General features: G+C 35.5%; 1 protein-coding gene across 3 annotated transcripts in view; it reads left to right on the top strand.

The window, feature by feature from the left end:
• Nucleotides 1-15,232, top strand: part of hwt (SH2 domain-containing adapter heavyweight) — a 206,999-nt gene that overhangs the window by 180,914 nt on the left and 10,853 nt on the right. For 2 of the 3 annotated variants that reach the window (XM_012484577.3, XM_086907134.1), the window contains exons 5-6: nt 4,280-5,232; nt 5,978-7,571. In XM_012484577.3, the coding sequence (XP_012340031.2) occupies nt 4,280-5,232; nt 5,978-7,571 (2,547 nt within the window). Of the gene's footprint in view, nt 1-4,279; nt 5,233-5,977; nt 7,572-14,833; nt 14,945-15,232 lie in introns of those variants that run through there. The other variant, XM_086907133.1, reaches the window with a different exon arrangement.

The following is a 15,232-nucleotide window of genomic DNA, read 5'->3' as shown; positions in this document are numbered from 1 at the left end:
AATTTGATTCATTTCGATAGTTTTTTTATTGTTTATATTTTATAGAGAAGAGCTGTATATATTGTGTATAAATATTATCTTTATTTAATTTTCTTTTTTTTTTTATGAATGTTTTAGTAGAAATAACATTTTGCAAATTAATGGAATGTATATATAATAGAGAATAAAATAATCAATATTTGGAGAATTTAAATTGAATAATTTTTTAGTTATTTGAGTTTTTAACAAGTGAATTTTATAATAATAATAGAATTTTTTTATTAAGGATTTTCATCCTTGTATAAAAGTCAATTATAAAAAGCGTATTACGTTGATTTTAGGTCACACTGCATATTTAATCAGATAATTCAATAGATGCGATTTTAAATAGCTTTAGGTCAATAATTCAATTGTGCGTATCTTTAAGTAGTTCGTATCAATGATTCGTACTATACAGACATACTAAAGCATTCAAATAGTCTATAGATGAATGAATAGATCAATAAATATTCATGATGGTAATTTGGATCAATAATTCAATCGTAGATATTAATAATTTATGTTAATAAATATATAAATCATTGATAATGATTAATCATAATAGGCATATAACATTTGAAATAAATAATGTCAAAATAATTATTTTCTCATAATATGAAATATCAATTAAATTATTATCCTTTCTTCTTAAAATAATGAAATATGCGTTTAATGATTTATTAGATCAATTGGTTTTAATTGTAATTCATTTGTCGACATGATACACCAGTGAAAAAAATAATGAAGTTCACAAGAATTCACTTTAAATTATTACCATTATAACAGTTATAAAAATAAATTTGACATTTAATCTTATTGTTAAGTTTAATTCCATAATAATAATAGATACAATATGACATAATCAAGCAAATACCATTCAAGAAAAATATCTTAAACAAACAACTATTCATCAAATCCCAATATTTTCTCAAACGATTACACTCCACTTTAATTCGTATCTAAATCGTTGGCAGAAGATTCTTAATAAAAACACAGTGGGTTCAAGTTTAATCTCCTTCTTCTATTTTGATACATCCCTACGGATATCGATTTCTCGTTTAGGAAGCAATCAAGCGGCAGGCCGTTTCCTTAATACGTTTATTTCTCTCTCAGATTTGATCCAATGTCTTGTAGAACAGCTATACAACGAACCAGCTGCGGATGCATATTCATGCTACCTTTCATTTTTGCTCTACGTTTACCCTTCTCCTCTTGTGCTGTTATATTACTCTAATGTAATTTTTCAGGCATATTGCGCTAACTGCGGACCCTGTCCCGATATTGCGTTTTTTCGTATCTTTTCATCGTCAGAGATGGTGCACGGCTCGTAAATGATTAGCTGTATGAATTCATTTTTCTTCCAATATGAATTATGTTTTGCAATTTGGAGTTTTTAGAAGGAACGTATGTTTGATAAAAATTCTTTCGTTTTCTCTCAATTTTTATTACAATCGTTTTCTCGTTTTTTTTTTGTTGCAGTCGTTGTTGATAGATATTAAATAGAAAATCGTTGTATTATTTATTTGACGATAAATAATCTACAAAAGTAGTATAACATAGTATAGTAATATATCAGGCACGTATTATTTTAATGAATTTTGTGCATAATATATATATATATTTTTTAAACGAATTTTTCGTTATGTATTAAATATGGAAAGCATTATATATATAAGTTCGTTTTAAATTTTAAATAGTTTAATTTGAATAATTTCAATGGATTCCTTTTAAAAATTATTCAATTATTTTTCGTGAAGATTTCTTTGAAGAGAGTTTTTTTTCTTATAAAAGGAAAAGTATTACTGAGGAATTATGAAATTTAAATTTTGTTAATTGAAAATTGAATTTGATAATAATTATCGTTATATTTTACTTCTTTTTTTAAAAATCTTTGTGAATTTTATATATAACTTAAATATGCAAACGTTTCATAAAAATTTATTCTAAAAATATAGAAACGTAACGAAGAATTTATCAATTTTCCGATTACCCCATGCCATTTTCCTTTATAAGTTTCTAAATGTCAAGAGCTATTCACACGAGCAGCGTTCTCTCACAATAACATCGTGCAAAAGTCGAAGCGATATCGCAGTTTTCCTGCAACGTGCAATGCGAACGTGAACGTCGTTGACACGGAAACATGATGGATGTTTTGGGCGTGAGCCATTTCAACGATACATCAATTCACTATACATGTCGAATGGTCGCAAAGTGATCCCTTTGTTGCCACCTGGTACGTTTCCGTGCATTCAAAACTAAATTTTGCATAAATAAATAATCCTCCAAATTGATAACTGTCTACAACTCTAAAATCGAATATTTATCCCTCGATTTCTTCGAAAGAATGTTTTAAAGAAACATAAAATCCAGCAGAAATTTCTCAATAAATACCCCAAATTTTTTAAAAGCTTAGAAATAATTATATAATAAAGAAATAAAATAAAAATGACACGCAAATTAGAAAACACGATATAATAAAGAATGAAATAAAAGTTAATTTTTAATTCATTAATTTTTTCGAGAAAAAAGAAATCGTATTTGATAAAATTTTTTGTGCGTTCCATTGTTTCGCGTTAGAACGAATTATGAAATCGAAGAGAAAAAGGAAAGGAATTTTACGAGGTTGTACGTATGCAATTTCATGAAAGAGATGGCACGTGTTATAATTTCCGAGATTCATTGTTCAGGAATTAATTTCTCATTTCGCGTTTCATTGTTTGGTCGCGGTCTTTTATATTCGAATGGGGAGGACGAAATTTCAGGGACCTCGTGATAACGAAATTGCTTGGAAATAAGTAATGATTGTGTTGAATATAAATTCATAAATGTTTTTTGTTTCTCGTATTTGTATTAACATTTTCTCCTTTCATTATTATTGGAATTATGAATCATAGAAATGTAGTTTTTAAAATATATGGAATTCTTGTATTATGAAACGTAGGACAGGATATAGATTTTTCGAATGTTATTTAAATTTTATAATAAAAATATATAAAAAAGTATATAATATTAGTCTTTGTCAGTGATGTAATGTATCATTGATCAGTCATATTGATAAAGACTTAATGAAAAATGTGTATTAAATAAGTGACATATAAACGTCAAATATTTTTCACTTGAAAGATGAATTTTTTCTTTACATTAAAATTATATACGTTTTACTTTCAACGTTGCATTTGTATTATAAAACAGAAACCATTATTAATTTTATCAAAAAAGTATCAGAACATTTTCCATCAATCATGAAAATAAAAAAAAATCTATTCAATTGCTAATCATTATGCTTGTTCGATAGTTCCAATATTAAAACAGAATACAGGAGAGTATTCCCCGATTTTAATCCGAAGAAGAATCGACACCCCATTAAATACCTTTCGGTCCAAGAGATCAGACAGGGATCCCAATAATAATTTTTTGCTTCCGTTCGAAAAGTTTTTCGCTAGATCCAGGAAGGTGGTTTCCTGTCAGAAACAGCTTCTGGCGTGGTTTATGGTGTGCCTCTTGCACTTACCACCCCAAAGGAGGAAGGATTTCGGTGGAGCCCTCCTCCGGCCGAGCATAATGCCTCCATTATCTCCAGTCCTTTCTGTACCGCGCGTTGCTTGCCTAATATACCGGGTGTCCGCGTAATTTCCCGCCTCCTCCAATCCACCGAGCCGATTTCCGTTTACCCAACGATCCTTATGACACGATCCTCATAAACTCGAGGAAACGAGAGGACGATACGAGAGGATGGGAGTGAAACGAAGGTGAAAACGCACGATGGGGAAAAAAGGATAGAGGAAAGATGGTGGCCGTGTCAGCCGGCCAAAAACCATTACGGTAATATCTCGCTAGGCGAGGAAGTGATTTTTAAGAAGAGTCTCCCATCATTTCGTGGCAATTTCGTTTTCCCCCCATAAGCATCTCTATCTTCAACAACCCTAGATGCTCTTATAAGAAGAACGATTATGAAAATTTCCGCATCGTTTCGGAAAATCATTTTCTTAGAATCCGCTCAAGCATTCCCGCTTATTGTATCGCTGTCACATAGACTCGATATTCTCTTTCCATCTTGGAACGTTTGGAAATTTTAAAATTACCATAGTTGAACAATCCCTGAAACATTTAATCTTGCAAATATATTAATACAGAAACGTATGAAATTATGCGAATCGTGTAAAATGTCTTAACGATTAAACAAATATTGAAAAATATTACCATTTTAACATATCTCTCTGTCTCTATAAATTATACTCATCAAGATTGATTCTTCTTCCAGATCCATCCGCTTCCGGTTCTTCCTGCGAGGATGACGAGGAGGGTCGGCGGGTGGACATCAGAAAACGCAAGAACAGTTTGTACGCGTCTACCTCGACGCGCGCTCCATCAGTAGACAGGGAGAAGGAGTTGAGCTCTGCCGAGGGGGCGTTGGTCGACTGCGTGGCCCTGGTGCATCTCACCGATCAATCGCCAACCGAGTCCAATCAACCGGTCCGTCATCCATCGCCTTATTATTACGGCGACTTGTTCAAGGTACCTGAGCAAATAAGCAAAACACAACCGAACAGGTATAGAAAGAGCGTGAGCCTCGACGTACCGGGTGAACGGTCTCGAACACCCGGTATACCGAAGAGAAACTCGGTAGCGGGTGATGGGGGTTCCTATTCGTCCCAGCAACAGCAGCAACAACCACAGCAGCCGCTACATTATCAGCAGCAGCAGCAGCAGCTACAGCAACATCAATTACAGCAACATTATCAAAGTCAGGATCTAGTGAGCCCCACGTCGGGGAGCGAGCATGCTGTCCCAGCCAGAAACGAGATCCTCTCGTCGTGCATCATCACCGAGTGGGATCACACCCTCATGCCTCCTCATAGATTGTTAAGCCATGACCTACCGACCACCGTTTGTACCTGCGTCGCATCGGCTGAGGAAGAGGAGGATGAGCTAGATCAACGGCAGCCGCAGTTAACGCGGCACCAAGTGCGCAAGCTACGCCGTACACGGAGGATAGACCCGCAGCCGATACTCGTCGAGGACGAGGACGACGTGGAGGGAGAGGACGAGGGCGAGGAAGAGGAGGAGGAGGACGTGGAGGTGGAGGAAGACGAGGAAGAGATGGCTAGGCAACGTCACCTCTACGAGACGGCCTTCGACTGCAAGGTCAATCGCTCCGACGATGACCTCGATGACCTCGATCGGGTCACCAATCATCCCGTGTTGCATTCCCAGGTATTTCAAAAAATCGAATGGAAAGGAAACTCTGTTTAAATAAAAATTAAACATTTCTCGATAACAAACGATTAATAAATAAACAACGATTAATAAATAATTCTATCTTTGAAAGTTGATTTCAAAGAAATATTCCATGAAAGAAGAATACTTTACGTGTAATATCATGCTTTGCGTAAAATTTCATTTTAGAATGAGAATTATCGATGATCCAATAGATCATTGTATCTCAGAATCATTTTTACGATTAGAATTATTAAGTTAAACGAGATGCGATTCAAGATGTTATTTCTAAAAAATGAAATTTAATATTTTGACCATTATTTTTTGTTTCGCTTGTGATATGAAAGAGTACAGGGGGATCATTTTTACGTGAACATCTGTGTTTGCAATTCATTTTCCAGACCCCGCTCCGTTCTCCGGTATTATGGGGAAGTAAGCACGGCAGTCTTTAATGAAAATCAATTAAAGTCCAATATAGCTGAAAATGTTACAGGATTCCCGAACACGGACTATGAATCTCCCCCCTATCAAGCGCAAATTGAACTTTAATTGCGGTCGAACCGTATACTTCTCTCGTGGAACGTAATTAGGCCTTCGTATTGTATAAATTCATCTTTAATATACTCGAAACGTTCTAGACAGAATTAATTCTCCGATCAATCTTCAACCCTCGCGATTAACTTACGTTCAATTGATTATGAACCTACCTAATAACAAATAAGTATCGTTTGACGACACTTAGATAAGAAGCAGCAGCGCGATACCAGTGAGCAGAACGAGTTCATCGACGGACACGTCTAAGCAACAGCAACAGCAGCAAGCTCCGTACGCTGGTCAGTCCCATAGCAACAAAGATCGACGCAAAGTCGTACTTCTCCGCCCAAAACCTATTCCGAGCCGTCTTCAGCAGCAGCAGCAACAGCAGCAGCAACAGCAGCAATCAGACAATATTTCTACTCTGTCCCAGGATATCGAATCCCTCCAGATCAATTCGAGCGACGAGAAGACCGGTTCGCCGAGATTACCGGCCCGTGGTTACACACCGTCGCCGCCATCCACGGCACCGTTGCCCGCCAAATTCCACGGCAATCGTGACCACTTGTTGTTGAACATACGAAGCACACCCAATCTACCCTCTCAGCCGGACCATCCGCGTCTCAAAGATCTCAGATTGCCCGTCAAATCCTCGTTAAGGGCGAAAGACTCGCCGCAGAGCAGCGAGGGCAGTATCCTCGAGATCAAGAGTAGACCGAAGAGTTTTGCTCAAGACACCGTTGAGTCGTCGCAGGGGCGACGTTTCGACAAGGAGTTGATCCTAGAGTTCAAAGGGAGGCCGAGGGAGGACAGGCAACGACCGAGGAGCCTGATCCGCGAGAGCAAGCCCATCATGGAGTTCAAGGGGAGGCCCCACGAGGCCGAGAGCGATCTGTTACGGCCTCGCAGGGACGTTGGCCTGTTGGAATTCAAACTGCGTACCAGTAGACGCAGACCAGGTTATTCCAGCACCGAGAGCATGGCCACGAGTAGCAGCGGCGGCAGCATGGAGTCGCTACGAAGCAGCACCAGCGAGGGCAACAGATCAACGAGCAGCTCGGAGAGCCGTCACAGCACCAGTCTGAGCTCCCACAGCTCGGACAGCGGTGGCACGAATTGCTACCACCATCACCAGCAACCCTCGATGACCGGTTTCTTGACCCACCACGCGAACAAGTTGCACATACTCTCCCCCATCTCTGACAAATCGTCCCAAGAGCCCGCCTCCGAGACCTCGGATAACAATCGGAACAACAACTCGCAGAAGGCCTCGCCCGAGGAGAACGTGACCACCGAGAACAACGTGACCGCCTCCAACAACACCAACACGAACACCGGAAACACGAATTCGGTTACTTCGCCGATGGACACGTCGTTCAAGAAGAGGCGGACACCCCAGAACAAGAATCTGATCAATTTGGCCCTGCAATCCTCGTCGTCGGGCGATGCGGAGATCCAGGGATCGGACAGCGGGATCTCGATCGAGTCGCGGGCCGGGATCAAGTGCAAACCGTTCGGTTTCCACTTGTTGAAACCGCAATTGGACAACATCAATCTGGTGGACAACGAGCCCGAGCTCTCCGATCTCCCTTTCGACATGCCGAAGCTGCGTAGAAGACGATTGCTTATGCAACAGGATGCAACCACATCTGGGAGCGCGACGAGCGTGGATTTGAGGGACTTGCCGTTCGACATGCCGAAACTGAAAAGAAGGCTCAGATGCATGCAGAGCACGGAATCCAGCGGATCCCAGGCATCCTCCAGCCTTTCCGTGCGTGACGTCGAACCGCCCGCGTTGTTCGGTAAGTCTCACAAGTGTGATTTTTATTTCCGTTGTTGAAGAGGCGATCGTTTGATAACGTTTGTGTATGTTGTGTATCGAAATTTTCCTCAATATCCGATTGAACGAACTTTAACCGAGTTATTCCAATTATATGTTGTTAAGAATAAGAATAAATACATAATGCATTACAATTTGAAAAATTAGATATGCCATTTGATCCAATTATTTGAAGCTTAATTTTTTTTAAATGAAAAAGTAGTAAAGATATCCAAGACAGATTTCTATTATGTCCTTCTTGTTGGATAGATTAATTACATATATGATAGAATCCTGCTGTATAATATAATTGATTAAAATGATGTATAAGAATTTTCATAAGGAAAATTATAATTTCTTTTTCCAAATTTTTCTTTTTATTCAAAATTATTTATAATTTATATAGTGCAATAATTTTATATTTTTGTCTCGATGAAAATTTGTTGTCCAACGAAGTAAATGGTTTCTCCCTTCTTTAATCGAGCGTCTAGCCATTAAAAACCGTACTTTCGGCATCTCGAGATGAACTAAATACTTATCAACGCAGGGGGACACCGTAATTTGATGCTGATCGTTATGAACCTTCCAGACAGCGGCTAATATCGTTAAGCTTCACTTAGCGCTTGCATCCCTCTCAGAGGCTAAATATTTAACGTTATCAACACACATCCCTTAATACAACTCACACTTCGTACACTTAACTTCGTATCTATCATCGTTCTGTCGAATTGGAGTAAAATCCAGAATACCATTCGTACAAAATAACAGAGAGAGAAAGGTTTCTTTGAATTTTAATTCCTTCGATTTCTCTCGTTCAATTATATCGTGTTAATTTATCCTTGCAATCAGAGTGTTGCTTTAAGGAACGTTCCTTTAATGCAAGTTCGAAAGTTTTAATTAACGTCGCCTCGTGTGTATTTTCCTCCGAAACTTTTCATTGTTTGGAAAGTCGTGAAATGTTTCGAATGTACTTCAGCAACTAAAACTTTTCAAAAGCGTGGAAATAGAGTACTTGTCACTAGAGTGAGAAATCCAGCGAGGCTTAACTCGATTTGTCCAGTCACTACGAATCAGTTATGCACTGCTTGCCGCTGTATAAACACAGATTACTCCCAGTAGTAATGCGACGCATAACACGACGAACGTGAATCTATTATTGTGATTTGCACCTCTGAATCTCGTTCGTTGATTTGAACCTTTGGTGAAAGGTAAATTGGACGAAGAAACGAATTAATAATTTGGGCGTCTAGAAGAAAAACATATGTTTCATAGAATTTATAAATACAATTTAAAGATAACAATTTAAAAAAGGAATCCCTTTAATTAATTTTATAATATTGTTTTTTAAGAATTTTAAATATACGACTTATATAAGATGTGTTTTAAATTTTCTTTCTTAAGACATAAAATTTCTTTCATCTTTTTAAATATTAGAACATCTATTCCTCTATATCGTAATTCTTTAAGGAATTAGAATACAATCAATTAAAAAAAAAAGAAAAAAAAAGAAACAAAAATCAATCAATCAAAGTAAAGTAATTTATGCCATCCAAAGATCTTATCGTTCAATACCTTAATGCTCCTTCGAAGAAAGATGGATAGAGGGAGGGATTTGCTCATAGATTTATGCGTCATCGATCACCGATAGCCCTTAATACTTGAATTTGGCCACGATTTGCGGGCTGCATCAGCAGGCGTTCGAAATTAATCGGCTGATTAAGCTTCTGGTCCCTCGTTCTGCAACCAGTGTCGCGCTCACGAGCTTCCCTAAGTTGAGCGCCTGATGGGAGTTTGAGCTGGCAGCCTCCCTCCAAGCATCGAAATTGCGAAAGCTCTAACGCGTGAGCTTCGAAGTGACATTGCCTACGGGCGAAATCAGCGCTGTATTGGGTAAATAATGGTGTGACGGTACATACTAGAATGATGCGAATGCGTTTGTGTGGAGTTATCTCTCGTTTGTGAGTGGAGATAACTCCATAAATGGATATCTCTTTAATCGTTAAACTCTTCTATTTAAAACAAATTTAAAACAATGTTATATCATTGATGAATTTTATTTGTATTTTCTTTGGCACTTAAAGCAAACGATTCTTGAATGAATTTTCATTAAAAAAATTTCGTATTATCAAAATATTATTTAAAAATTTATCGAATATTTATAAATGATTAATCCCTATGCAATTAAAAAAAAATGGAGCAAATATTATTTGGAGTAAATAATATTGATTTTTGAAACATCAGTTTGTAATAGATTTCATTTGAACTATTTTGCAATTGTTCAAAAGTACGAAACACACGACAATATTAAAAATAAAATTTTGGACAATTTTTGTAGGATATTTTCTTATTCAATTTAACATCATTAATTGTTATTAGATTGTTATTAGATCTTCGTAGTAAAATCTATTAACAAATATAATATTTTTACAACAATAATATATGTCACGTGAGAAATATCCATATACTTTTGAACAAGAATGTATATATTGGTAGAGAAGATGGGTTAACGGAGAATGTAAAAATGAAAGAGTTATTTTTAATTGATCGAATGTCAATAAATGGACGAACGTGCAACGATTCGATTCTTTCGAAAGCATTGGATATTGGAAAATTAATGGTTACCGATGGTTGAAGCAAAAAGAGAAAAATCGCGAAGATAATGAATTTTTTACACTTTGATGGGATTTGAATTTGTTCGAAAATTTCTTCACGAGATATAGAATTTATCAAAAATATTTCTGAACTTCATTAAAAATGATCGTATAAATGATACAGAAATATTATTGATAGTTCAATAATATTATTTTTTTATCAAAGTTATACAAAATATCACAAAAAATAATAATTCTGACATATATTACCAAAAATTTCAATGAATTCTCTTATTTATTCCATCTTGTTATGTATTGCTATATTTGATTTCCTTCGTGTCTCATTTCGTACATCCATTCACAACCGAATTCTCGATTCTTGTGATCAGTCGAGTCAGCTGCGATTGTATCTAAATGACATTTTTTTCTCCAGCTTGATGGATTCTCGACGCGGATAGTAGGCTAAATCACATTTTGAAGAGGGAAAGGGAACGCGATTCGCACGCGATTGAGAACAGATTCCCGAAAATCTACTTTTTTCCATCGTCCAAAGTGTCGACAATTACCGATTAGATGGCAAACGCGAATGATGGATCGGTGTATTTGTTTCTCAACCTGGCTGATTTTATGAAATTACATTGATGGATCGTCAATGGTACAAAAAAATACTAATTTCCGAAACAATTGGCAATCGTAGAAACTAATAAGAAGCCGACAAATTTAACGAGAAAAAGATTAATATCGATAAATGGTTTTTCTTTTCATTTCCTCTTCTCTTGTTTCATTGATGGATCGTTGATAGCGCAAGAAAATACTAATTTTCGGAACAATTAGTCTCTGATAAAAAGCTTCTGGTTAAACGTAATACGAAATTCATTAAATAAAATAAAGAGACAACGAAGAAACAAAATAATAAAAGAAAATACAACAGAAGAAAAAAATATTCATATTATCTCGAATTTACTAAGAGAAATAAACAATACTTTTTAAAATATTTTCCATGTATAATTATTTTTACTTTTAAGGTTTCTTCATTATTTTCTTCTTAATAAAGGGGAATTTCTTTTTTTTTTTCTTTCCTTTTCTTCTTATTAAGAATTGATTTACATCTAAAAAATTACAATTATTTTCCACATTGGTACGTTTAATTAAAATTTTTTTACCAAGATTAGTAAAGACGATGAAAGAAGCTTTTTATCAAAAAGCACATCGAATTTAACGAGAGAAACATTAATATCGATGATACAGATTTTTCGTTTATTTATTTATTTTTTTTTTTTAATGTTGCTGATGTATTAGATTCAAGCTTTAATTGGCCTTCGATCAACGGCATCGCTTTTCTGTCAGCGGCAATAAGCTTCGTGGAAATATTACGTCATTTCAATAGGGTAATTGGAAGGCAGCAACGCGTAACGCGTTGAACGCTGTACAATAATGAACAGCTTTTGCGTGGGTAGTTTTTGTGTAGGTGAAATCGTACGGGTGGTCTCGTAGACGATTTTTTATTTTCGATGAAATAGAGAGGGAACGATGTTCACAAGAAATGTTACGTTTTACTTGCATTTTTTTCTAATATCCCATTAGTAAATGAAAAATGTTTAAAAGTATTATGTCTTTTCAAATTATTCCAAACAAAAATTAATATTTATCCTTTCTATTTCTTAACGAAATAATAATTTCAATTCTTCATCCATGAAAATTTAATTTTTACATTTTATTATACATCTATACATCGATACACGTTTCATTGTAGTCCATCTATGAAAATCACGATAATAATAATTTCAGACAGAAACTTACGTAAAAATCCACAAATAAACAAGTTAAATTGAACAAAAGATAGGCAATCCAATGTTGAAAACAAAGAGAGAGAAAGAGGCAGGTTGAATGAAACCTGTTCAAATTAAAAGCATAATCGTTCCACGATCTATTAAACTTCTCGAAAGAGTTTATCCCGTAGAATTAAACAGGGTATTTTCCGAAAGGGTGATTTTCGATTCGCCCCTCGTTTTCGTCCCCCTTTCGCTTTCTCCTTTTAGCGTTTCATCCGACGGACGACTAACCCGGAAGAAGCACGGTTCCGTATTGTGCTTCCGAACAAAACGTCCGAGGTTGCACCCGTTAGTTCGTTCGTGTCCACAATACGCGTGGGCCCAGTGACGCGAATATGGAGCGGGGCTCGAAATCCGCAATATCTTTGTCCCCGTGTGCTCTGCACATGCTGTATGTATTCGTGGCGTGTGCATTCTTTGCACGGACGGAAGTTGAGGACGCGCGCACGCGCGCGACACGTGTGTTTCGTGCACAACAGGTTCAGCAGCTGGAGATCCGCTGCTGTCATCGGTAACGTAATCGTGTATTGGAAATATCGGAAATATTACGCCCTACTTGCGACGCGACCGTGCTGCCACTCTCGTGCAAACCACTCTTTTAAACGTCAATGGCGACCCCTACGTTGAGCTTCCTGTCAAAGATGCATTTTTTGCGGAGGGCTAAAAATAGCCTGGATCGATCGTTGTTCCCTTCGAACTTTCGTTTCGAAATTTGGATAATTTGGATTCTCTGATCGATGAACATTATTTATGGGTAGAAAGTTTGTACATGCGTGAATATGAGCTTATATTGTTTTTGGCAGATTTGTATATTGAGTTTTGAGGAAAATTAAGTTAAAAGCAAAGAGTTAATAAGTATTAATTATTTGAAGTTTGAATTATAGTAGATTTGAATTGAATTAAATATTGACTGACTTATGATATTGTTATTCTACTGTGGATAAAAAGTTCGTAGAATATTCGTTATATTCCTCTATCGAATATAGCCATTTTTTCGTTCTGGATCACACAATTCATAATAGTTTCTAACGTCATTTTAAATTTTGCGATTAATCGATAATTAATTGAAATCCGGTCATTAGTAATGATTAATTACTTATTTTATCATTTAATTTTCTATTTTAACTACTCAATATTAATTTTATGTTAATTTTATCTGATGAGACGTTTAATTCAGGTATCAAAGGTTAACATTTACGTGCATTACATGCATAAACGACATAAATTTATACAGTCACGTTTATAGCATGACAACGTCGTAATTGCATGGCAAGTCCGTTTGTACTCTAACATCCGTCACACGTCAGACGTCATATTCTTGTAGGTAGTCTCTTTGATATAAAGTGCATACTATTTCACAAAGCAGACTAAAAGTGTTTGAAATTGTTAGGTATCTAATGTTCCTTTGAATAATATCATGAGACATACATTATAGAACTTTTAGATAGAAACTCTTTAAATTTTTTTATAATTCATCACTCTATTTTAATTCACTAAAATCATAAACTCATAATAAAATCATAATATATTCAAATTTACCGATGAACTATAAAAAAAAATTTCGCAAAATTTTATAATATTGTTAAAATAATTATATGCGACATATTAAATATTAACTATAATGTATTATATAAAAACAATTTAAATTCTTATTGTAAATTTCACTAATAAATTAGCAGCTATATGATTACGTAAGTTTATTGAATGACGTAAGAATCCTTTTAATGAAACGTGTAAAGAAGCTTTATTTAGCATATAGTGTCTCATTACGCAGAAGAAGCGGAAGGTCAAGTTCAACCCTTGAGCGTTGAAACGAGATCTGAATTAAACGGAAAATTTCGTAGTCTACGTAACTTAATATCCGCTTCCGTATCTGGAATCTGGCTCTTACAGCCCTGTGAATTCGACCGTTTCGCATAGCTGAATAGATAGGGTATTCGAATTATGCAGCTGACGAAATAATTAGGATGCCAGGCCGTCGAAGGGGATGTTTTCTTGCTTCTTGTGTTTCGTATCCACTCTAGATTATTAAATATCTCTTGAATTTAACATATTAGTATTAATTTCCTATTTATGTGCTTGATAAAAATAAAATCTAAAGACGAGAATGACATTTCGAATTGTCATAAAATTAAATTAAATCGTTCTTTCGAAGTTAATAATAATGTAACTCATATGCTAATTTTGTTATTCATTATTTTTATCGTTAATAGTCCAATATCTTTCATTTCAATTTCCTTGTTAACGTTAAATATTTTTATTCTTTAAATTAAACGTAATAGGTGAGTTCGGTATCGTGATAAAATCCTTCTTTCATCCTAAGGAACATTAATCGAACCAATAAATATCGTCTTCGTATCGAGAAGTTGCACACCTGCATTACTGTATCGAGTTTTCCCGATATTACGATCGTAGATAACAGTTACGACACTGTAAATCTCTTGCAGGAACAGTGTGATCCATGATTTTTAGCATCGAAAAGCCGAGAAAATTGATATTCGCAATCTCAGCGAAGGTCGATCTATCCTCGCTGGACCATTTAACGGGCAACTACTGTGACGTTGATCGTTAATAGGGTGAAAGAGAGAGAGAGAGAGAGAAAGAGAGAGGGTGAAAGAAAAAAAGCACGGTATCTCCCTTCTCTCGGTTGGATAGGTACAACGAGAAAAAATTCAGCTGCTAAAGTAAAGGGGAAGAAAAGACTTTTGCTACTCGTATTTGAATTACTCCCGTTTCCCACCCGGTTTCTTTTGTATCCGTGTGACATTTACCCCCTGAGAATCGCTAGGTAAGGGAGCTATTGATCTCTTTTCTATTTCCAGAAGGGCTATAATACTGATACATCTTTCGCTGATTCTACCTTTTAAAACGTGACCACACATTGTAATCGATGTAGTATTACACCATGATGAGAGAAATTAAATGGAAAAAGGTAATTAGTAATGTGATTTATAGAATTTTATTTAATCTCTATTTCGAACGCCTAATATTTTGCAGATTTTCTGATTCTTATTGTATATTGATTTTTCCAAATTCAGATTTCTTTGATTGATTAAATAGATAATTAATTTTATTAATCGATAAAAATATTATTTTTAAATTCTCAATTTCCATATTATTGTTATTGGGAAAAATTTTCTGTTTATTTTATTTCAATTTATTTATACTTTCGAAAGTATAATATTTCTGGATTTCATATAATATATTAACACAAGCGAATA

Source organism: Apis florea, unplaced genomic scaffold, assembly GCF_048593485.1.
Source record: "Apis florea isolate Af1SG1 unplaced genomic scaffold, ASM4859348v1 contig_2835_pilon, whole genome shotgun sequence".
In the NCBI taxonomy this organism is placed as follows: domain Eukaryota; kingdom Metazoa; phylum Arthropoda; class Insecta; order Hymenoptera; family Apidae; genus Apis; species Apis florea.
This window is presented reverse-complemented; position numbering and strand designations above follow the sequence as displayed.